Source organism: Elephas maximus, chromosome 3, assembly GCF_024166365.1.
Source record: "Elephas maximus indicus isolate mEleMax1 chromosome 3, mEleMax1 primary haplotype, whole genome shotgun sequence".
Taxonomy (NCBI): domain Eukaryota; kingdom Metazoa; phylum Chordata; class Mammalia; order Proboscidea; family Elephantidae; genus Elephas; species Elephas maximus.
In genome coordinates this window covers 104,506,489-104,528,818 of record NC_064821.1, presented here as the reverse complement: position 1 = coordinate 104,528,818, position 22,330 = coordinate 104,506,489, and the positions used below count along the sequence as shown (strand labels likewise).

The window sequence follows — 22,330 nt, the reverse complement described above, 5'->3', positions numbered from 1 at the left end:
AACTCCCATTCCCATCCCTCCCCCCACCCCCAACATTTACTCTAACCCTAGGCAATCACTGATCTAATTTCTGTATCTATAGATTTGCTTATTCAGGACATTTCATATCAACGGAATCATACAATGTATGTTTTGTTTTTTGTCGTTGTTTCTGGCTTGTCACTTAGCATAATGTCTTTAAGCGTCATCCATGTTGTGGGGTTTATCACTCTGTCATTTCATTTTATTGTTACACATTCCTTCAACAAACGTTAACCACCTACTGTAGACTAGGGTCAATACTGGAAATTTTGATATAATGCTTTTTAATCTTTAAAACACTTTTCAGTTACAAGACCTCACTTAACCTGTAACAACCCTGTGAGGTGTCTCAGACTGGTGGATTCATTTATTCCCCACTTATTGAGCCCTGGCGGCACAATAAAGAGTTAAACTGGTTAAAGAGTTCAACTGCTAACCAAAAGATCAGTGATTTGAAACCATCAGCCTCTCCTCTGGAGAAAGATGTTGCACTCTGCTTCCGTGAAGATTTACAGCCTTAGAAACCCTATGAGGTTGCTATGAATCAGAGCTGACTGGATAGCAGAGGGTTTTTGGTTGTCCTGAGTGCTTAATTCTCAGGAAGCAACACCATGACAAACCGAGGAAATGTTGACTCGTCAAGGATTTCATTTTACCTGGATCCACAATCAACACCCATGGAAGCAGCAGTCAAGAAATCAAACGAAGTATTTCAATGGACAAATATGATGCAAAAGGCCTGTTTAAAGTGTTAAAAAGCAAAGACGTCACTGAGGCCTAATATGCACCTGACCCAAGCCATGGTATTTTTAATCTCCTCATATGCACATGAAAGCTGAACAATGAACATAGGAAGATCAGAGAAGAATCAACACCTTCGAATTACCGCGTTGGTGAAGATTATTGAATATACCACGGACTGCCAGAAGAAGTAACAAATCTGTTTTGGAAAAAGTACAGCCAGACTGCCAGTTAGAAGGGAGAATGGCAAGACTTCTTCTTATGTACTTTGGACATGTTATCAGGAGGGACCAGTCCCTGGAGAAGGGACATCATGCTTGGTAAAGTAGAGGGGCAGTAAAAAAGAGGAAGACCCTCAATGATATGCATTGACACAATGGGCTCAAACATAGTAAAGATTGTGAGCATGGCACAGGACTGGGCAGTGTTTCAGTCTGTTGTGCATAGAGTCTCTATGAGTCAGAACGACTCCATGCCCCCTAACAACTTTTTCTGTGTCTCAATTTCCTCAACTGCAAAACTAGGCTAACAAGATCATCTCCAGCATCACTTTGTCAGGCTGAGGTAACTTATGTAAAGAGGCGAGTGTGGTGCCTGGCGAATATTAAGAGCTCAGGCACTGTTAGGCGCTTCTGTTATTATTACTGTTGAACTGGCAGGATTCCAATCACTGGGTGAACAATGATTGATAAACAAGGAGCTGAAGTGCCTGTGGCGCTCCCTGAGATGTGTTAAAACCGTAAACCCAAGAGTTCCAAAGAGTTCAGAGAAAGGTGAGCTTTCTAAATAGGGAGAAAAGGAAAATGCTCATAGCCTGGCCTTTTCCAAGACCGTCTCCAGGGACTAGGTGCCAGTTCTTAATGGCCACTGCCCTGCTCCGCCCGCAAATGGCATCTAGGGGGCGGTACGGCTGGGAGGGCCGGGGCGCGGCGGAAAGGGGCTGGGGGTGGTGGGACGATTGGGGGGCGGGACGGTGCTGGGAGGGGGCGGGGCGGGGCGGTGCTGAGAGGGGGCGGGGCAGAATGAGGGCCGAGGCGGGGTTGGCCACAGGGCGGGGCGGTGCTGGGAGCCGGGAGTCTGAGCGGGGTCTGTCGCCTGCTCAGACTGCAGAAGAGCAGAGGGGCGACTGGGCCATGCTCGCGCTGTTGGGCTCCCTTGCGAGCGCCCTCTGGGTAGAGTTCCATCTCCGGTCTCTTCTGCTTGGTGTCGTCGTCTTTCTGTTCTTTGTTGACTTCCGCAAAAGGAGGCGTCCAAAAAATTACCCGCCGGGACCCTGGAGCCTGCCTTTCTTCGGAAACTTCTTTGTACTGGGCTTTGAAGAGTCGCACCTGGTGCTTCAGAAGGTAGGAGCGGGAGAGGGGTCCTGGTCCCTGTCCTGACCCGCAGGGCAAGAGGCATTCCTTGGGGGGAGCGGGGGTTTGGATGACTCTGCCGCTAATTCTGGTAATTTGAGTTATCCCGCCTTTGAGCCTTGTTTTCCTCACCAGTCACCTGGCATTATATTACTTGCCGTTTATAAAATGAGTGAGAAAAAAATGACCCTTTGCCATCGAGTCAATTGCAACTCATAGAGACCCTATATAGGACAGAGTAGAACTGCCCCATAGAGTTTCGAAGGAACACCTGGTGGATTTGAACAGCTGGCCTTTTGGTTAGTGAAGCTGTCATTAAATGCTTCATATATAATTAGTGTATCATTAAATGTGTGCTAGGCATATAAAAAAAAAGGCATATATATATATATTTAGACATATTATGTGCCTCAAATCATTTAAATGTGGGTTGTCTTGTTAAATATTGCAACACCCTTTTTATAATATGGTTGTCTTTTCACCATCAATATTATTATCTTTGAAAAATGTACTTTCCTTCTTGAAGGCTCCACTTCCTATATGTAAAATGGTGATAACTACTGATAATCCTCACTGCTTTTCAGCTGGACCACTGTTACCACTACATGAATTGAGCCCCTCTTCTTCAGCCTCCTTACCTAGCAATCCCTCTTACTAAAGTAATAATCTAAAAATATCATCCCCTTGCCTAAGTTTTTTCAGCTTCACAGAGTTCAGACTCTTTATCAAGGCAGTCAGGTCCCTCCTAAACCCATCCTTATCCCACCTCCCAATGGGGCTATCTAACTCTGGCCACTCTGAATTCCTCAATATTCCCTCAAACGTAGAACGCTCTATCTAGAATCTTCAGCTGGTATGTCCTCAGCATAGTTACCCGGCTGAGAAACACTATGATAGGTGGTTATTAAGATTATATAAGACAGTTAATGACCGATATTAACATGACCTGTAGTAGGTGCTCAAGTATTAGTTTCCCTTTCCCTAGAAATGCCTGGAGTCCTGTAAACATATGTCTTATTACTCAAGTACACAGGTACCCTTGTTTTAGAAGTATGTTGTTTCATTTCCAAGGGTTTGGAAATTTTCCTGTTATTTTTCTGGTAGTGATTTCCAGTGTGAGAACTGTGTACTGTACACAAGAAATTAGTTTATTGCAGATGGCATATAGTTGGATTAGCTTTTTAAATTTGTTCTGCCAATCTCTGTCTCTTCTTGGTATATTTAGACCATTTATATGTAACATAATATTAATATGGTAAGATTTAAGTCTCCCATTCTATTCTTTTATTATTTGTGTTCCTCTGTTACTCTTTTCCTGACAACCTAAGGGTTATTTGTAGACTTTTTTCTTAAGAATTCCATTTTGATTTATCTTTAGTGTTTTTGAGGGTTTCCTTTGTATAGTATTTTGAGTGGTTGCGTATGTAGCTTATTGTACTTTGCCAGTGTCAACATTTTACCACTTCGAGGGGAATATTCATCTTTCCTTTATAGTATGGAGCCCTGGTGGCACAGTGGCTAAGAGCTTGGCTACTAACAAAACGGTTGGCAGTTCAAATCCATCAGCTGTTCCATGGAAACCTTATGGGGCAGTTCTACTCTGTCCTATAGGGTCACTATGAGTTGGAATCAACTCAATTACAACAGATTTTTTTTTTTTTTATAATGATACAATTATCTTAAATATTACTTCTGCCTACATTAAAAACCACATGAGACACTATTATAATTTTTGTTTCTGAGGCAGTTGTTCAGACAGAACAAGACAATAGTGAGTGGTTTAAAATCAGGAAAGGTGTGTATCAGGTTTGAATCCTTTCACCATACATACCCAGTCTGTATGCTGAGCAAATAATCCGACAAGCTGGACTATATGAAGAGGAACAGAGCATCAGGATTGGAGAAAGGCTCACTAACAAATTGCATTATGCAGATGACACAACCTCTCTCGGTGAAAGTGAAGTAGACCTGAAACACCTACTGATGAAGATCAAAGACCATAGCCTTCAGTATGGATTACACCTCAACATAAAGAGAACAAAAATCCTCACAACTGGACCAATAAGCCACATCATGATAAACAGAGAAAAGATTGAAGTTGTCAAGGATTTCATTTTACTTGGACTCTCAATCAACACCCATGGAAGCAGCAGCCAAAAAATGAAAAGACACATTGCATTGGGCAAATCTGCTGCAAAGGACTTCTTTAAAGTGTTGAGAAGCAAAGATGTCACCTGGAGGAATAAGGTGCGCCTGACCCAAGCCATGGTATTTTCAATTGCATCATATGCATGTGAAAGCTGGATAGTGAATAACGAAGACCAAAGAATTGACACCTTTGAATTGTGGTGTTGGAGAAGAATAATAGACATACCATGGACTGCCAAAGGAATGAACAAATCTGTCTTGGAAGAAGGCTCTTTAGAAGTAAAGATGGCGAGACTGCATCTTACATACTTTGGACATGTTGTCAGGAGGGATCAGTCCCTGGAGAAGGACATCATGCTTGGTAAAGTACAGGGTCAGTGGAAAACAGGAAGACCCTCAATGAGATGGCTTGACACAGTGGCTGCAACTATTGGCTCAGGCATAACAAGGACTATAAGGATGGTGCAGGAGAGGCAGTGTTTCGTCCTGTGGTACCTAGGGTGGCTATGCGTGAGAGCCAGCTCAAAGGCATCTAACAACAATAACTGTCAGACATAATTAAAAAAAAAACTCAAGAGGAAAGGAATAGTCTATTGTATTTCCCTATTTCTTTACCTTTTCTGTTCTTCATTCCTGATGTTCCAAGCTTTCTGACATTATAATCTCCTTTCTCTATGAAGAGCTTTCTTGAGTTTTTTGTTTTTTTTTAAGTTTTCTGGCAACAAGTTCTTTTAGGTTTCCATCATCTGAAATATACTTTTTTCACCTTCATTTCTGAAATATGTTTTCACTAAATATAGGATTCAGGGCTGACAGCTCCATTTTTCAACACATAAAAATGTTGTACCACTTCCCTCTGGCCTCCATGTTTTCTGATGAGAAAATTTTTCTCATTCAAAATTGTTGTTCTCCATAGGTAACGAGCTGTTTCTCTCTGGATGCTTTCAAGAATTTTAATTTGTCGTTAGTTTTCAAAAGTTTGGTTATTATGTTTCTTGGTGTGTAATCTTTACATTTATCCTGTTTTGAATAGATTTCTTTGGATTTATCCCATTTGGGTTCGCTTACATAGTTCTCAATGTGTAGATTTAGGTCTTTAGCCAAATGTGGGAACTTTTCAACCATTATTTCTTAAAATATTTTTCTACCCCAGATTTTTTTCCTTTCCTTCTTGTGTTCTTGGACTCTGGTGGCACTAATGTTACAAGATAGTGAATGACAAAATATCTGGTGTAAATGCCTAGTAATCAAATGAGATATCAGGAGATAAGATCACTACCAATGGAAAACCCCGGAGATAAGCTCTAGTAGAATATGAAAATAAGTCGGGCTGAAGTTTAAAGAAACGTTTGGCATGTGCCAAAGTGGACTGATGGGAACAGGAGATTTTAAATGAGGGAAGAATGGCATGAGCTAAAACATAGTGAGAGGACAATAAAGAAATTGGCCTATTTGTATGGGATCTTTTCTTTTTTTCCTGCTTCAAAAACTTTCTCTAAGGTGGCTATATGACATTATAATTGCATGTATTTGAGAGAATGATCTTATCAAACTAAAGTGGAAGAAGGACAGATAAGTTGGATAAATGATCAGTTAGGATGTATATCCAGTTGCTGTAGCAAAGGGACCCCCAAACAGTTGCATAATTAACATTGAAATTTATTTCTCTCTCACAAATGAGTTCAGAACTAGGTGGGCAGTTCAGGATAGGGAGGCTGCTCTGTGGCATAAGATCGTCCAAAAACATGGGTTCCTTTTATTACTCTGTTCCACCAGCAACACCATCATGTCTGATCCCTTTATGTACTTAACTTTCTCCCATCAAATAATTCTTTGTACAGAATGGTAATAAGAACTGGCTATTTATCCGTACCCTCCATTGGATTGTAAGCCTCTTGAAGTTAAAGACTTGTCGCATTTCCAGTACCTGGTCTTTACCTACCGCAAAGTTCTGGTTCCTTAACTAATCTTAGCTCATTTGTCCCTGATGTTTTTAGCTGTTCTATGAACACTCTTATTGAATGTTCTAAATTAGTAAAGAAATCCTTTTTGCAAAGCCTAAGAAGTTCATCCAGGCATCCAGCCAAATGAACTCAAAAGTCTGCTTGATGTATATCTTATATATCAGTGCCATTTCTTAGGAGCAAAGGCATGTACTTTGGAGGCAGACCAACTTGTGACTGAATCTTGGCACTGTCCCTACTAGCAAGATAGGGCGTACTATGCTCGAGATGAATGAAGATTGATATAGGAAGCTGGGCCAAAGGAGCGATGGAAGAATTGAATCCTGGCTTGGCCCTTAATGTGGGAGCAGGATGGTAGCTCGTAACTGATTTCATTGTATTTGCTCTTCTGTGAATGATATAGGTCCAGGGCTTCAAGGATGACGTGGTGAAGTGTAAGTTTATGAGGGTTAGGGAGGAAGGACCAGAGCTACCTGGAGGGAATGGAGCCCTTCTGTTTGAAACCCCTACCTGCAGCTAGACACACCCAGGCAGACAAGAAGCAGAGGCTCTCTCTACTTGGATAGAGTCATGTCTTACATAGATTTAGAAAGACTTTGATTAATGACCATTCGCTGTTATGTAGCCCACACTTGCACACACCTGTACACTTGTGCATACTTATGAACACACCCAAACACTCTTCCATTCACTCTCACTTTCTCTCTCGCTCTTTCACTGTCACTAAACTCTAAGGTTCTGGAGGCATCTCAGGTGCATTTCCTTGTCCCCATATCTTATATAATGCATGGCCAATTCCCTCTATCACTCATAGCTTTGTTGCCTTGGCTAAGCTGCCTCATTATTTCTTTCCTGAAGAATGTGAAAACAATTACTACCGTAGGGTAGTTGCAAGATTAAATGAGAGAAAAGGTGAAAGGTGCTTTAATACAGTGGGCAGTATGTGGCTATCTTTGAGCCTGAGGAGTGCCTTCCTCCCACACATCCTTGTGCTCTCCTCCTCTCTCTTGCAATGAGTCTGCATCCACATCCACTGCACACAGAGCCCGTTCAGTCCTCAGAGACTTGCTGAGTGGTGGGGTGACGGGCGCCAGAAAACAAAGTGCATTTCTTATTGCTACTCTCAGTTTTCCTCACAGAATCTTTGAAGGATGAATAGTTCCCCCCTCCTTTATAGTCAGAGAGCTGAGGCTTAAAAAGGTGAAGCAACTTGCCCAACAGCCCACAGCTAGTGAACCACAGAGTCAGATTCCCATATAACTCCGGAGCTAGAATGCTTTTCTCCATACCTGGCCCCAGCCCTTAAGACTGGGCCTTATGACAGCCTTTAAGATAGCCCTGAACTTTCCATTATCTAGTACATGTCAAGGAATGGGACATTGTCTTCTGGTGAAAGACATTCTGATTTACTAAAAATTCATGTTCACTACACCAGACAGAGTAAAAATAACTCAGCCTTCTTTTATGGGGTCAGTGTGCTGGAGCCTTGTTTATTTATTCACAGTTATACCCTCAGGGCCTTGTTCTAGGAACACGTAGTGAGTGCTCACGCAACTCATGGTTGTTGAGTATATTACTAAATGTTTCTGAAAGAACTTCCCAATCATTTAGTGAATTGAATTTCAGTCTAGTTGAGAGGAGAAGGAGAAAAGGAGACAGAGAGCAACACTCCCATCAGACCACCAGTCAAAGTAGAAGTGGTCATAGTAATCAATCTTTGAAGTCCACATTTTCTGGAGTGTGAAGCTAAGGCACAGAGAGGTAAAAGGGTTTGCTGCATAGCAACAGAAAATCTGTGGCACACTGCAGAACGAGTATTTCTGCTCTGTATGAATCACTTGGACCCACACTTGCGCGCACACACACACATGCACACACACACACAAACCTACCTTCAGTGCAATCCTTTGTAATTACACACCCACTTCCTTCATTCCTACATACACAGACATGCGTGTATTCAACTGTGACTGTTTTTCAGTTTGTGAAGAAATATGGGAACCTGTTAAGCCTGGAGTTTGGGGACTTGCATGCTGTTACTGTATCCGGATTGCCCTTAATCAAAGAAGTCCTTGCCAACCAAGACCAAAACTTTGTGAACCGCCCCAAGACTCCTATCCGAGAGCGTGTCTTTAAGAATCATGGTAAGTTTCTTGACTAGTGTAAGATATGTGTGTTTGATGTTACAGGCTGTTAAAGGTGTCTTTGTGAGTATAATTCTTTGTCATTCCCAGAGACCAGGCCCAGTATAAAATTCCTGCATGAAAGGAGGCTGGATGTCCATGTTCCTCAATTTATAGTACCCACTCTGAGGATTTGGCACTGTCAGTGTTAATGTCAGGGATTTGAGAGAAGCTGCACCTCCTGCAGAAACTCACTCTGGGTGGTTTTTTTTTTTTTTTTTTTTAATTGTGCTTTAAGTGAAATTTTATGAATCAAGTCAGTCTCTCATAGAAAAATTTATATACACCTTGCTATATACTTCTAATTGTTCTCCCTCTAAGAAGAGAACACACTCCTTCCCTCCACTCTCTCTTTCATGTGCATTCCACCAGCTTCTGAACCCCTCTGCCCCCTCATCTCCCCTCCAGTTAGGAGATGCCAACATAGTCTCATGTGTCTACTTGATCCAAGAAGCTCATTCTTCACCAGCATCATTTTCTATTCCATTGTCCAGTCTAATCCCTGTCTGAAAAGTTGGCTTTGGGAATGGTTCCTCTCTTGGGCTAACAGAAGGCCTGGGGACCATGACCACCGGGGCCCTTCTAGTCTCAGTCAGACCATTAAGTCTGGTCTTTTTACGAGAATTTGGGCTCTGCATCCCACTGTTCTCCTGCTCCCTCAGGGGTTCTTTGTTCTGTTCTCTGTCAGGGCAGTCATTGGTTGTAGCCTGGCACCATCTAGTTCTTCTGGTCTCAGGCTGATGTAATCTCTGGTTTATGTGGCCTTGTCTGCCTACTAGGCTCCTATTTTCCTTGTGTCTTTGGTGATCTTCATTCTCCTTTGCTCCACATGGGCTGGGATCAATTGATGCACCTTAGATGGCCACTTACTAGCTTTTAAGACCCCAGATACAACTCACCAAAGTGGGATGCAGAATGTTTTCTTAATACACTTTGTTATGCCAGTTGACCTAGATGGCCCCTGAAACCATGGTCCCTACACCTGCACCTCTGCTATTCTGTCCCTCAAAGTGGTTGCATTCAGGAAACTTCTTAGCTTTTGGTTTATTCCAGTTGTGCTGACTTCCCCTGTATTGTGTGTTGTCCTTCCCTTCACCTAATTCTTGTCTACTATCTAGTTAGTGAATACCCTTCTCCCTCCCTCCCCACCCTCGTGTATTTTTAATGATCATTTAAGCAGCAGAGTAGAGAATGGAACGAAAGTATCAAGAGTAGATGCAGGGAGATTCATTTAAGAGTTTATTGTAGCATTCTAGGTTAGAGACAGTGCTACCTTGGACTAGGGAAGTAGCAAGAAATGACAGGAGGTCAGACCAGAATGGTGGCACTGATTGTGGGTGAGTTTAAGGTATTGAAGAGGTAAGTCCAATAAGATATGATGAGCTAAATGTTGAGAGGTTGAAGGGAAAGGGAGGTGTTGAGGTAGATGCCCAACTGCATAGGTGATGGAAAAAGGGAAGTCCTGGAGGAGGACAAGGTATTTGGTTTGGTTTGGATGGGTGAGAGGTTGTATAGAGAAAATCATGAATTCAGTCTTAGATATGCTGATTTAAAAAAAATGCCTTTAAGTTGGCAAACTCAAGGAGGCAGTTGTATTCATGAGTCTGGAGACCAGAGACAGAAATAGGTGATCACTGTCTAATTATGTTCTTTAGAATTTTAGGAGCTGATGAGATTTCCCAGAAATGGAATGTAGAGTGAGAAGAGAAGAGGTTTTAGACTTTATCTTAAAGAACTCATCACTTCAAAATTTGTTAAAAGATCAGCCAGCAAAAGATAATGGAAGTTACTGTCAGAGAATTAAGAGGAAAATCTGGAGAGTGTCATTTCCTAAGAACCACTGGAAGAGAATTTAAGAAACAAGTGTCTAATGTTGCTGAAAGAACAAGGAAGACGAAGTTGACATTATCATTGGATTTGACAACAGAGGAGGGCCACTTCATTGAATGAAGAAGATGGCAGAGGCCAAAGCCAGATATTAAAAGGAGTTGAGGAGTGCTCTGGAAGTGAAGAAATGGAAAGGCGTGTAGCATTCATTGCTTGTGATACAAAACAAATGGCAATCTGTTGAAAACACTGTCTTAGTCATCTAGTGCTTCTATAACAGAAATACTACTAGTGGGTGGCTTTAACAAAGAGAAATTTATTCTCTCACAGTCTAATAGGCTATAAGTCCTATTTCAGGGCATTGGATCCAGGGGAAGGCTTTCTCTCTCTTTTAGCTCTGGAGGACTGTCATCTATCTTCCTCTGGTTGAGGAGCTTCTCAGCACAGGGACACCAGGGCCAAAGGATGAGTTATTCTCCTGGCTCTTGTTTCTTGGTGGTATGAGGCTCACCAATCTCTTTGCTCACTTCTGCCTTTTTTATGTCAAAAGAAATTAGCTTAAAACACAATCTAGTCTTGTGATTGCCTCATTGACATAATTGTGCTAATCCCATCTCATCAACGTCATGCTGTTGTTGTTGTTGTTGTTAAGTGCTGTCGAGTTGGTTCCGACTCATAGCAACCCTATGCACAACAGAACAAAACACTGCCCGGTCCTGCGCCATCCTTACAGTCCTTGTTATGCTTGAGCTCATTGTTGCAGCCACTGTGTCAATCTACCTCATTGAGGGTCTTCCTCTTTTCCCCTGACCCTGTATTTTGCCAAGCGTGATGTCCTTCTCCAGGGATTGATCCCTCCTGAAAACATGTCCAAAGTATATAAGAAGCAGTCTCACCATCCTTGCTGCTAAGGAGCATTCTGGTTCTTCTTCCAAGACAGATTTGTTCATTCTTTCGGCAGTCCATGGTATATTCAATATTCTTTGCCAACACCACAGTTCAAAAGCATCAATTTTCATCTTCCTTATTCATTGTCCAGCTTTCAGGTGCATGTGATGCGATTGAAAATACCATGGATTGGGTCAGGCGTGCCTTAGCCTTCAAGGTGACATCTTTGCTTTTCAACACTTTGAAGAGGTCCTTTGCAGCAAATTTACCCAGTGCAATGCGCCTTTTGATTTCTTGACTGCTGCTTCTCTGGGTGTTGATTGTGGATCCAAGTAAAATGAAATTGTTAACAACTTCAATTATCAACATCACAGAGATAGAATTTACAACACACAGAAAAATCACATCAGATGACAAAATGGTGGACAATCACACAATACTGGAAATCATGGTTTAGAGAAATTTGCAGATATTTTGGGGGGACACATTTCAATCCATAACAAATAGATTCCTTTTCCCCCTTTGCTTGTGCTGTTCTTCTTTTTGCATGGAATGCTTCTACTTGCTTTCTTGAGTCATTCCTTCATCCTTTAAGGTCTAGCTTAGATAGAACCTCTCCGATAAAACCTTTCTTGCCTCCTTAAAAATATGAACTTTGTCTTTTTCATGAGTGGTTTCCTAGTATTTAACAAAACATAAGCTCTTAAATATACTGATGTGCCTAATAATCAAAGCATGAAGCTTTTAATCAGATAATCCTCAATGTGAATGCCTGTTCAGCTGCTTAGTAACTGTGTGACCTGACAAAGTTTACTTTATCCTCTGTGCCTCAGTTTTCTCATCAGTAAAATGGAGATGATAATTTTTCCTATGCCATACAGTTTCTATGCGTAAAGTGACTGGTACATCAAGCATTCAGTAAATGTTAGCCATTAGATCCATTGCTTTGGGATTATTTCTGTGAATAGCTTTCAAGTGCTTAATATCTTTTTCCTTCCCTCCATCTCACATCCCCATATCATTTGCCAGGTGTGCACATTATAGAATCAGACTAGCATAATATTGGCTTTCTTTTTCCCAGGATTGATCATGTCCAATGGCCAGGAGTGGAAGGAGCAAAGAAGGTTTGCCTTGACGACACTAAGGAATTTTGGCTTAGGAAAGAAAAGATTAGAAGAACGCATTCAGGAGGAAGCCCACCACCTCATCGAAGCAATAGAAGAGGAGAAAGGTGAGGGTTTCACAGGACAGGTGCAGGAGTCTGTGGCTCATTCATTCATTGAGCAGATACTTATTAAGTGCCTAGGTTTCTCTCCTGTGGCACTAAAAGCTGTAACAGTGAACAACTGAGCATGGACCCTATGCTCATGGAATTCGTTACAAGAAGACAGGCATTAAACACATTACTGAATTTAAACCCTGGCCATAATTTTGACTCCACAAGCATTGATTGTCAGATCCTGTGCAGGGTGCTGGGGCCAGAGTTTCATATGTGGTATGTCATATGTCCTATAGAGTAGACTTTCCTTAGAAAGCAGAAACAAATCAATCAAAAGGATCCATCTCTTCCTTCCTCTGCCTCTAGGACAGCCTTTTGACCCTCACTTCAAGATCAACAATGCAGTTTCTAATATTATTTGCTCCATTACCTTTGGCGAACGTTTTGAGTACCAGGATGGTCAGTTTCAGGAGCTGCTGAAGTTGCTGGATGAAGTCACATGTCTGGAAACTACAAAGTGGTGCCAAGTAAGCTGTTCTTTGTCCACATCTTGGTTAAGAATACTGGGCTGGTGTCAGACACACATGGGTTCTTCCTTTTTTATTTATTTATTTTTTAGTTAAACTATAACATTTTTAATTGACTTCAACAAAAATTTATTTGAAATCAATCTGTCAACTTTACTATTTTTAATAATATTAAAAATTTGTACAAAGACCATTTCTTACATTGATGTAAGGTATGAAATTAAATAATGTGTGTGCCTATGTACCTATGTTATTCTTTTTAAAGAGAACAACACTATTGCATTGCCTTTCAGTCCCTCTTCTCTATGTCCCGCTTTAATCCCATCCATTCTCCTTCTTCCTCAGAAGTACTCTTCTGGGTCTGGCTTCTTGCTCAGCAGACAGTTTTCTGATCTATCTGTGTAGATTGCTCTTTTTTAATGTTGATTTACATCCCATTGTATGAATATGTCACTGTTTCTTAATCTATTTTCTATTAATAAACCTTTGAATTGTTTCCAGTCTTTGCACGCTATGAAGATAGCTACCATGAACATTCTTGAACAAGAGTTTTTGTGGACATAGTCACTCATTTGTTTTGCATATGTCCCTAGAAGTAAAAGATGTCAAAAGTTTCTAGAGTGGCTGTACATACTATTTACACACCTACCAACACTTGCTCTCATCAGTCTTTTAATTTCATAAGCTGTTGCCCTTTGGGGTTCAAACCTCATACCCTTCCTTGGTAGGCCCTAAACTTTGATTTTTGTCCCTCTAGGTCTGTGTGTCTATCAAAAACTCTGCTCAGTTTTTTGGTTTCTCAGCAACTTATAGGATTTGGAAGACACTGCTGGGGGAGAATTGATCACAAATGTTGAGTCTCTCAGGGTTTTCTTCTTCGCCTAGACTTTATGCCTGAAATTCCTCACTACGTTAGGGTGTGTATGTGTTTGAATCTTATCTTGGTGTTCTCAGTAGGAGGGTTAGCCTAAATTACCCAGTCTTCCATTACCAAAATTTAAAAATTGCCTCAATAAATAAAAAAAGAAAACTTTTTGAAAATTCCAAAGATATATGAAAGTAGATAGAATAATGAATCACTATATACCCACCAGTCAGCTCCGACAATTATTAACACGTGGAAAATATCGCTTATCTGTACCCACATCTTACTATTGTGCCCCACTCCTGGATTATTTTGGAACTAGTTACAGACCTCGATTATTCAGTACATTTTCCTGAAAAGACCTATTTGAATAAAAAAAAAAATTAATACCCCTGAAAAATATTAACAATTCTTTAATGTCATCAGGTATCTAGGCAGTGTCCAGATTTCCTCACATATCTTATAAATATTTCTTTTAACTTTTTTTTTTTTAATTGTGCTTTAGGTGAAAGTTTACAGTTCAAGTGCATCCTGTTATGTGACCTTAGTTGCAATCCCTGTAATGTGACAGCATACCCCCCCATTTTCACCCTGGGTTTCCTGTGTCCATTCAAGCAGCTCCTATCCCTTTCTGCCTTCTCATCCCACCTCTGGACAGGAGCTGCCCATTTGGTCTCATGTATCTACTTGACTTAAGAAGCACACTCTTCTCAAGTATTATTCTATGTCTTATAGTCCAGTCTAATATTTGTCTGAAGAGTTGGCTTCAGGAACGGTTTTAGTTCTGGGTTAACAGAAAGTCGGGGGGCCATGTCTTCTGGGTTCCTCTAGTCTCAGTCAGACCATTGATTCTGGTCTTTTTACATGAATTTGAGTTCTGCAACACACTTTTCTCCTGCTCCTTCAGAGACGCTCCGTTGTGTTCCCTGTCAGGGTGGTCATTGATGGTAGCCGGGCAACATCTAGTTCTTCTGGTCTCAGGCTAATGTAGTCTCTGGTTGATGTGGCCCTTTTGCCTCTTGGGCTACTATTTTCCTTTTGTCTTTGGTGTTCTTCATTCTCCTTTGCTCCAGGTGGGTTGAGACCAATTGATGCATCTTAGATGGCCGCTCACTAGCTTTAAGGCCCCAGATGCCGCTCACCAAAGTAGGATGCAGAACATTTTCTTAATAAACTTTGTTATACCAGTTGACCTAGATGTCCCCTCAACCCATGGTCCTGAGACCGACTCCCCTGGTACTCTGTCCCTTGAAGTGTTTGGTGGTGTTCAGGAAACTTCTTAGCTTTTGGTTTAGTCCAGTTGTGCTGACTTCCCTGTATTGTGTGTTGTCCTTCCCTTCACCTAGGATAATTCTTGTGTACAATCGTGTTCTTGTTGTTAGGTGCCGTCAAGTCAGTTCCGAATCATAGCAACCCTATGCACAACAGAAGGAAAAACTACCTGGTCCTGCACCATCCTTACAATCTAGTTAGTGAATTTCCCTCTCCCTCCCTCTCCACCCTCATAACCATCAAAAAATGTTTTCTCCTGAGTTTAAACCTTTTCTTAAGTTCTTATAATAGTGGTCTCATACAGTATTTGTTCTTTTGTGACTAATTTCACTCAGCATTATGCCTTCCAGATTCATCCAAGTTGTGAGATGTTTCACAGATTCATCGTTGTTCTTTATCATTGCATAGCATTCCATTGTGTGAATAGACCATAATTTGTTTATCCATTCGTCTCTTGATGGGCACCTGGGTTTTTTAAATCTTTTTGCTATTGTAAATAGTGCTGCAGTGAATATGGGTTTGCATATATCTATTCGTGTGACAGCTCTTGTTTCTCTACGATATATTCCAAGGAGTCAGATTGAAGGATCATAAGGTACTTCTATTTCTAGCTTTTTAAGGAAGGGCCAAATCGATTTCCAAAGTGGTTGTACCATTTTACATTCCCACCAGCAGTGTATAAGTGTTCCAGTCTCTCCACAACCTCTTCAACATTTATTATTTTGTGTTTTTTGGATTAATGTCAGCGGGGTATCTCATTGTAGTTTTGATTTGCATTTCTCTAATAGCTACTGATAGTGAGCATTTTCTCACGTATCTGTTAGCTGCCTAAATGTCTTCTTTGGTGAAGTGCATGTTCATATCCTTTGCCCATTTTTTAATTATTTGTCTTTTTGTTGCTGAAGTTTTGCAGTGTCTTGTGGATTTTAGAGATTTGATCCTGACTGAATATGTCGTAGTCAAAAAGTTTCTTCCAGACCGTACATTGTCCTTTTATTCTTGTGGTGAAGTTTCTCGATGAGCATAGGGTTTCATTTTTAGGAGCTCCCAGTTATCTAGTTTCTCTTCTGGTGTTTATGCATTGTTAATAATGTTTCGTATTCTGTTTATGCCATGTATAAGGGCTCCTAGCATTGTCCCTTTTTTTTTTTTTTTCTTCCGTGATCTTTATCTTTTTAGATTTTATATTTGGGTCTTTGATCCATTTTGAGTTAGTTTCTGTGCATGGTGTGAGGTATGGGTCTTGTTTCATTTTTTTGCTGATGGATATCCAGTTATGCCAGCACCATTTGTTAAAGAAACTGTCTTTTCCCCATTTAATGGACTTTGGACCTTTTTCAAATACGACTTTTCGTAGGTGAATGAATTTACATCTGGATTCTCAGTTCTTTTCCATTGGTCTATGTTTCTGTTGTATAGATTCTAAAATCAGGTAGCATGAGGCCTCCCAATTTGCTCTTCTTCAGTAATGCTTTACTTATCCAGGCCTCATCCCTTTCCATGTGAAGTTGGTGATTTGTTTCTCCATCTCATTAAAAAATGCCATTGGAATTTGGATTGGGATTGCATTGTATCTGTAGATCACTTTGAGTAGAATTGACATTTTCACAATGTTGAGTCTTCCTGTCCATGAGCAAGGTGTGCTTTTCCATTTATGTAGGTCTTTTTTGGTTTTTTGCAGTAGTGTCTTGTAGTTTTCTTTGTATAGATCTTTTACGTCTCTGGTAAGATTTATTCCTAAGTATTTTATATTCTTGGGGGCTATTGTAAATTGTATTGATTTGGTGATTTCCTCTTTGACATTCTCTTTGTTGGTGTAAAGGAATTCAACTGATTTTTGTATGTTTATCTTGTATCCTGATATTTTGCTGAAATCTTCTATTAGTCCCAGTAGTTTTTTTTTTTTTTTTTTGTAGATTCTTTGAGGTTTTCTGTGTATAAAATCATATTATCTGAAAATACAGATACTTTTACTTCTTCCTTACCAATGTGGATACCCTTTATTTGTTTTTCTAGCCTAATTGCTCTGGCTAGGACCTCCAGCACAATGTTGAATCAGAGTGGTGATAAAGGGCGTCCTTATCTGGCTCCTGTTCACAATGGCAATGCTTTCAGACGCCCTCCATTTAGTATGATGTTGGCTCTTGGCATTGTATAAATGCCCTTTATTATGTTGAGGAATTTCCCTTCTACTCCTATTTTGTAGAGAGTTTTTATCATGCATGGGTGTTGGACTATGTTAAATGCCTTTTCAGCATCAATTGAAAAGATCTTGTGTTTCTTTCTTTTTTTTTTTTAATGTGATAGATTACATTGATTGTTTTTCTAATGTTGAACCATCCTTGCATACCTGGTATGAATCCCACTTGGTCATGGTGAATTATTTTTCGATATCTTGTTGAATTCTGTTTTTGTGGATTATTGTGTCTGTGTTCACGGGATATTGGTCTGTAGTTTTCTTTTTTGTGGTATGTTGAGGATAATATTTGATACGTTGTTGAGGATTATGCATCTGTGTTCATGAGGGATATTGGTCTGTGGTTTTCTTTTTTGTGGTGTCTTTACCTGGTTTTGGTATCAGGGTTATGCTGGCTTCATAGAATGAGTTCAGGAATATTCCATCCTTTTCTATGTTCTGAAATGCCTTTAGTAGTACTGGTGTTTTCTTCTCTGGAAGTTTGGTAGAATTCTCCAGTGAAGCCAACAGGGCCAGGGCATTTTTGTGTTGGGAGTTTTTTTAATTACGTCTTCTTTTTGTATGGGTCTATTTAATTGTTCTACCTCTGTTTTTGTTAGTTTAGGTGGGTAATGTGTTTCTAGAAATTTGTCCATTTCCTCTAGGTTTTGAAATTTGTTGGCGTACAGTTTTTCATAATATTCAGCTATGATTCTTTTAATTTCAGTTGGATCTGTTGTGATATTACCCATCTCATTTCTTATTTGTTTTATTTGCTTCCTCTCCCATTTTTCTTTTGTCAGTTTGGCCAGTGGTTTATTGATTTTGTTGATCATTTCGTGAACCAGCTTTTGGTTTTGTTAACTCTTTCAACTGTTTTTCTATTCTCTGTTTCATTTATTTCTGCTCTAATTTTGTTATTTCCTTTCTTCTGGTTCCCATGGGCTTCTTTTACTGCTCTCTTTTTATTTGTTTGAGTGGTAGGGTTAATGTATTGATTTTAGCTCTTTCTTCTTTTTGGATGTGTACATTTATTGCTCTAAATTGACCTCTGAGCACTGCTTTTGCTGTGTCACAAAGGTTCTGGTAGGATGTGTTTTCATTCTCATTTGATTCTGTGTATTTCTTTATTCTGTCCTTAATTTTTTCTATAACCCAGTAGTTGTTGAGCAAGGTGTTGTTCAGTTTCCTTGTATTTGATTTTTTTTTCCTTCCTTTTCTTTTATTGATTTCTACTTTTACGGCTTTATGGTCAGAAAAGATGCTTTGTGATATTTCGATATTTTGGATTCTGTTAAGGCTTGCTTTGTGGCCTAATATGTGGTCTATTCTGGAGAACGTTCCATGTGCATTGGAAAAGAAAGTATACTTGGCTGCTGTTTGGTGGAATGTTCTGTGTATGTCCATGAGATCAAGTTGGTTGATTGCGGCATTTAGATCTTCCATGTCTTTATTGAGCAACTTTATGGATATTCTGTCCTTCACTGAAAGTGGTGTGTTGAAGTCTCCTTCTATTATTGCAGAGCTGTCTGTGTCTCTTTTCCATGCTGTTAGAGTTTGTGTTATGTACTGTGGAACCCTGGTGTTGGGTGGGTAAATATTTATTATGGTTATATCTTCCTGGTATATTGATCCTTTAATCATTATATAGTGTCCTTCCTTATCCTTTGTGGTAGATTTTACTTTAAAGTCTATTTTGTCAGAGATTAATATTGCCACTCCTCATCTTTTTTTTTCATAATTTTTATTGTGCTTTAAGTGAAAGTTTACAAATCAAGTCAGTCTCTCACATATACACTTATATACACCTTACTACATACTCCCACTTACTCTCTCCCTAATGAGTCAGCCCACTCCCTCCTTCCAGTCTCTCCTTTCATGACCATTTTGCCAGTTTCTAACCCCCCTACTCTCCCATCTCCCCTCCAGACAGGAGATGCCAACACAGTCCCAAGTGTCCACCTGAATCAAGTACCTCACTACTCATCAGCATCTCTCTCCAACCTATTGTCCAGTCCAATCCATGTCTTTTGAATTGGCTTTGGGAATGGTTCCTGTCCTGGGCCAACAGGAGGTTTGGGAACCATGACCACCAGGATTCTTCTAGTCTTAGTCAGACCATTAAGTCTGGTCTTTTTATGAGAATTTGGGGTCTGCATTCCACTGTTCTCCTGCTCCCTCAGGGGTTCTCTGTTGTGCTCCCTGTCAGGGCAGTCATCGGTTGTGGTCAGACACCATCTGGTTCTTCGGGTCTTAGGATGATATAGTCTCTAGTTCATGTGGCCCTTTCTGTCCCTTGGGCTAATAATTACCTTGTGACCTTGGTGTTCTTCATTCTGCTTTGATCCGGGTGGGTTGAGACTCATTAATGCTTCTTAGATGGCCGCTTGCTATTGTTTATGACCCCAGACGGTACACTTCAAAGTGGGATACAGAATGTTTTCTTAATAGAATTTATTTTGCCAGTTGACTTAGATGTCCCCTGAAGCCATAGTCCCCAGCACTCCTGATCTTTTTTGATTGTTGTTTGCTTGATATATTTTTGTCCATTCTTTGAGTTTTAGTTTGTGTCTTCGAGTCTAAGGTGTGTCTATTGTAGGCAGCATATAGATAGATGGTGTTTTTCCCTACCCATTCTGCCACACTCTGTCTCTTTATTGGTGCATTTAGTTCATTTACATTCAGCGTTATTATTGATAGGTATGAGTTTACTGCTGTCATTTTGATGTATTTTTTTGTGTGTTGTTGACAGTTTCTTTGTTCACTTAATTTTCTGTGCTAAGTCATTTTTCTTACGTATATTCTTAACATCTTTTTTTTTTTTAATTTTTATTAAGCTTCAAGTGAACATTTACCATTCCAATCAGTCTGTCACATGTAGGTTTACATACATCTTACTCCCTTCTCCCACTTGCTCTGCCCCTATTGAATCAGCTCTTACAGTCTCTCGTTTCGTGCCAATTTTGCCATCTTCCCTCTCTCTCTATCTTCCCATCCGCCCTCCAGTCAAGAGTTGCCAACACACTCTCCAGTGTCCACCTGATTTAATTAGCTCACTGTTCATCAGCATCTCTCTCCCCGCCACTGACCAGTCCTTTTCATGCCTGATGATTTGTCTTCGGGGATGGTTCCTGTCCTGTGCCATCAGAAGTTCTGGGGAGCATTGTCTCTGGGATTCCTCTAGTCGCAGTCATACCATTAGGTATGTTCTTTTCATGAGAATTTGGGGTCTGTATCCCATTGGTCTCCTGCTCCCTCAGGAGTAGTCTGTTGTGCTCCCTGACAGGGCAGACATCGATTGTGGCCGGGCACCAACTAGTTCTTCTGGTCTCAGGATAATGTAGGTCTCTGGTTCATGTGGCCCTTTCTGTCTCTTGGGTTCCTAGTTGTCGTGTGACCTTGGTGTTCTTCCTTTGCCTTTGCTCCAGGTGGGTTGAGACCAACTGATGTATCTTAGATGGCCGCTTGTTGGCATTTAGGACCCCAGGCGCTACAATTCAAAGTGGGATGCAGAGTGTTTTCATAATAGAATTATTTTGCCCATTGACTTAGAAGTCCTCTCAAACCAAGTTCCCCAGACCCCAGTCCCTGCTCCACTGACCTTTGAAGCTTTCATTTTATCCCGGAAACTGCTTTGCTTTTAATCCAGTCCAATTAGGCTGACCTTCCTTGTATTGAGTGTTGTCTTTCCCTTCACCCAAAGCAGTTCTTATCTACAGATTGATCAATAAAAAGCCCTCTGCCTCCCTCCCTCCCCCCTTTGTAACCACATAAGTATGTGTTCTTCTCCGTTTTTTCTATTTCTCAAGATCTTATAATAGTGGTCTTATACAATATTTGTCCTTTTGCAACTGACTCATTTCGCTCAGCATAATGCCTTCCAGATTCCTCCACTTAACATCTTTTTTATTGTTGCTGATTTTGTATTTGCTGAGTCTATGTTTTTCTTGTGTTTTTATTTTGATGTTTAGGATTGTCACTTCTTTGTGGTTACCGTAATATTTACCTCTAATTTTCTACGTTTAAACCAATCTTTTATTTCTTGATGTTGACTTGACTTCCTCTCTATATGGAAGTTCTATGACTACACTACTTAGTCCCTCTTTTTTGTTTTAACGTTGTCATCTTTTACATATTGGCATCTCTCTTTCCCTATTGTCAATGTCTTAGGTTTGATTTGTTTTTATGACTTCCTTTCTGGGTTGATATCTGATCATTCTGTGCTGTGTTCTAGTCTTGAGTTGTCATCTGATATTGATTTTCTAACTGGAGGACTCCCTTTAGTATTTCTTGTAATTTTGGTTTGATTTTTAAAAATTCCCTTAACTTATGTTTATCTGGAAATGCCCTAATTATGCCATCGTATTTGAGGGACAGTTTTGGTGGGTATATAATCTTGGTTGGCAATTTTTTTCATTCAAGCCTTTATATATATTTCATCCGATTGCCTTCTTGCCTGCATAGTTTCTGCTCAATAGTCACAGTTTTGCCTTATTGACTCTCCTTTGTAGATGACTTTTTATCTCTAGCCACTCTTAAAATTCTCTCTTTAACTTTGATTTGGCAAGGTTGATTGTAAGATGTCTTGGTGACTTTCTTTTGGGACTACCCTGTTTCAGGTTCGGAGAGCTTCTTGAATAAATAGCTTTTCATCTTTCACAATATTAGGGAAGTTTTCTGCCAACAAATCTTTAACAATTCTCTCTTATCCCCCCCTTTTCTGGTACTCCAATCACTTGTAGGTTATTCCTCTTGACAGAGTACCATTTAATATGGCATTTAATATGTTCTTCTATTTCTGTGTTTTATATACTTTCTTAATTAATTGAAGAGAATTGATCAGAATCAGGTTTGCTTTTAGAAAGAGTACCTATTTAGGAGGTACCTAATGGGAAATAGACTGAGACAGGGACTAATGGTGGAATCAGGAAAACTGCTGGAAGCTGTCAGAGCATCGAGGTGAGATATGTTGATGGTCTGCACTAGGTGGTTTGGACTGTAGCAGCCATTGTGGTGGTGAAAAGTGGTGTAAGGCTGGACGTATTTTGGAAAAAGAGCTGAAATGCCTTTCTAGAAGGTTGAGAGAGAAAGCAGAGTCAAGGATGACTCTGAGGTATAAGTGTAAGCAAATAAAAGAGAGAGAGAGA

At 40.3% G+C, this 22,330-nt stretch overlaps 1 protein-coding gene across 1 annotated transcript in view; it reads left to right on the top strand.

The window, feature by feature from the left end:
- Positions 1-1,895: 1,895 nt before the first annotated feature.
- LOC126073133 (cytochrome P450 2J2) overlaps positions 1,896-22,330 on the top strand; it is a 43,240-nt gene continuing 22,805 nt past the window's right edge. The window contains exons 1-4 of the mRNA XM_049879419.1: positions 1,896-2,105; positions 8,208-8,370; positions 12,206-12,355; positions 12,710-12,870. Of these exons, the coding sequence (XP_049735376.1) occupies positions 1,896-2,105; positions 8,208-8,370; positions 12,206-12,355; positions 12,710-12,870 (684 nt within the window). The remainder of the gene's footprint in view (positions 2,106-8,207; positions 8,371-12,205; positions 12,356-12,709; positions 12,871-22,330) is intronic.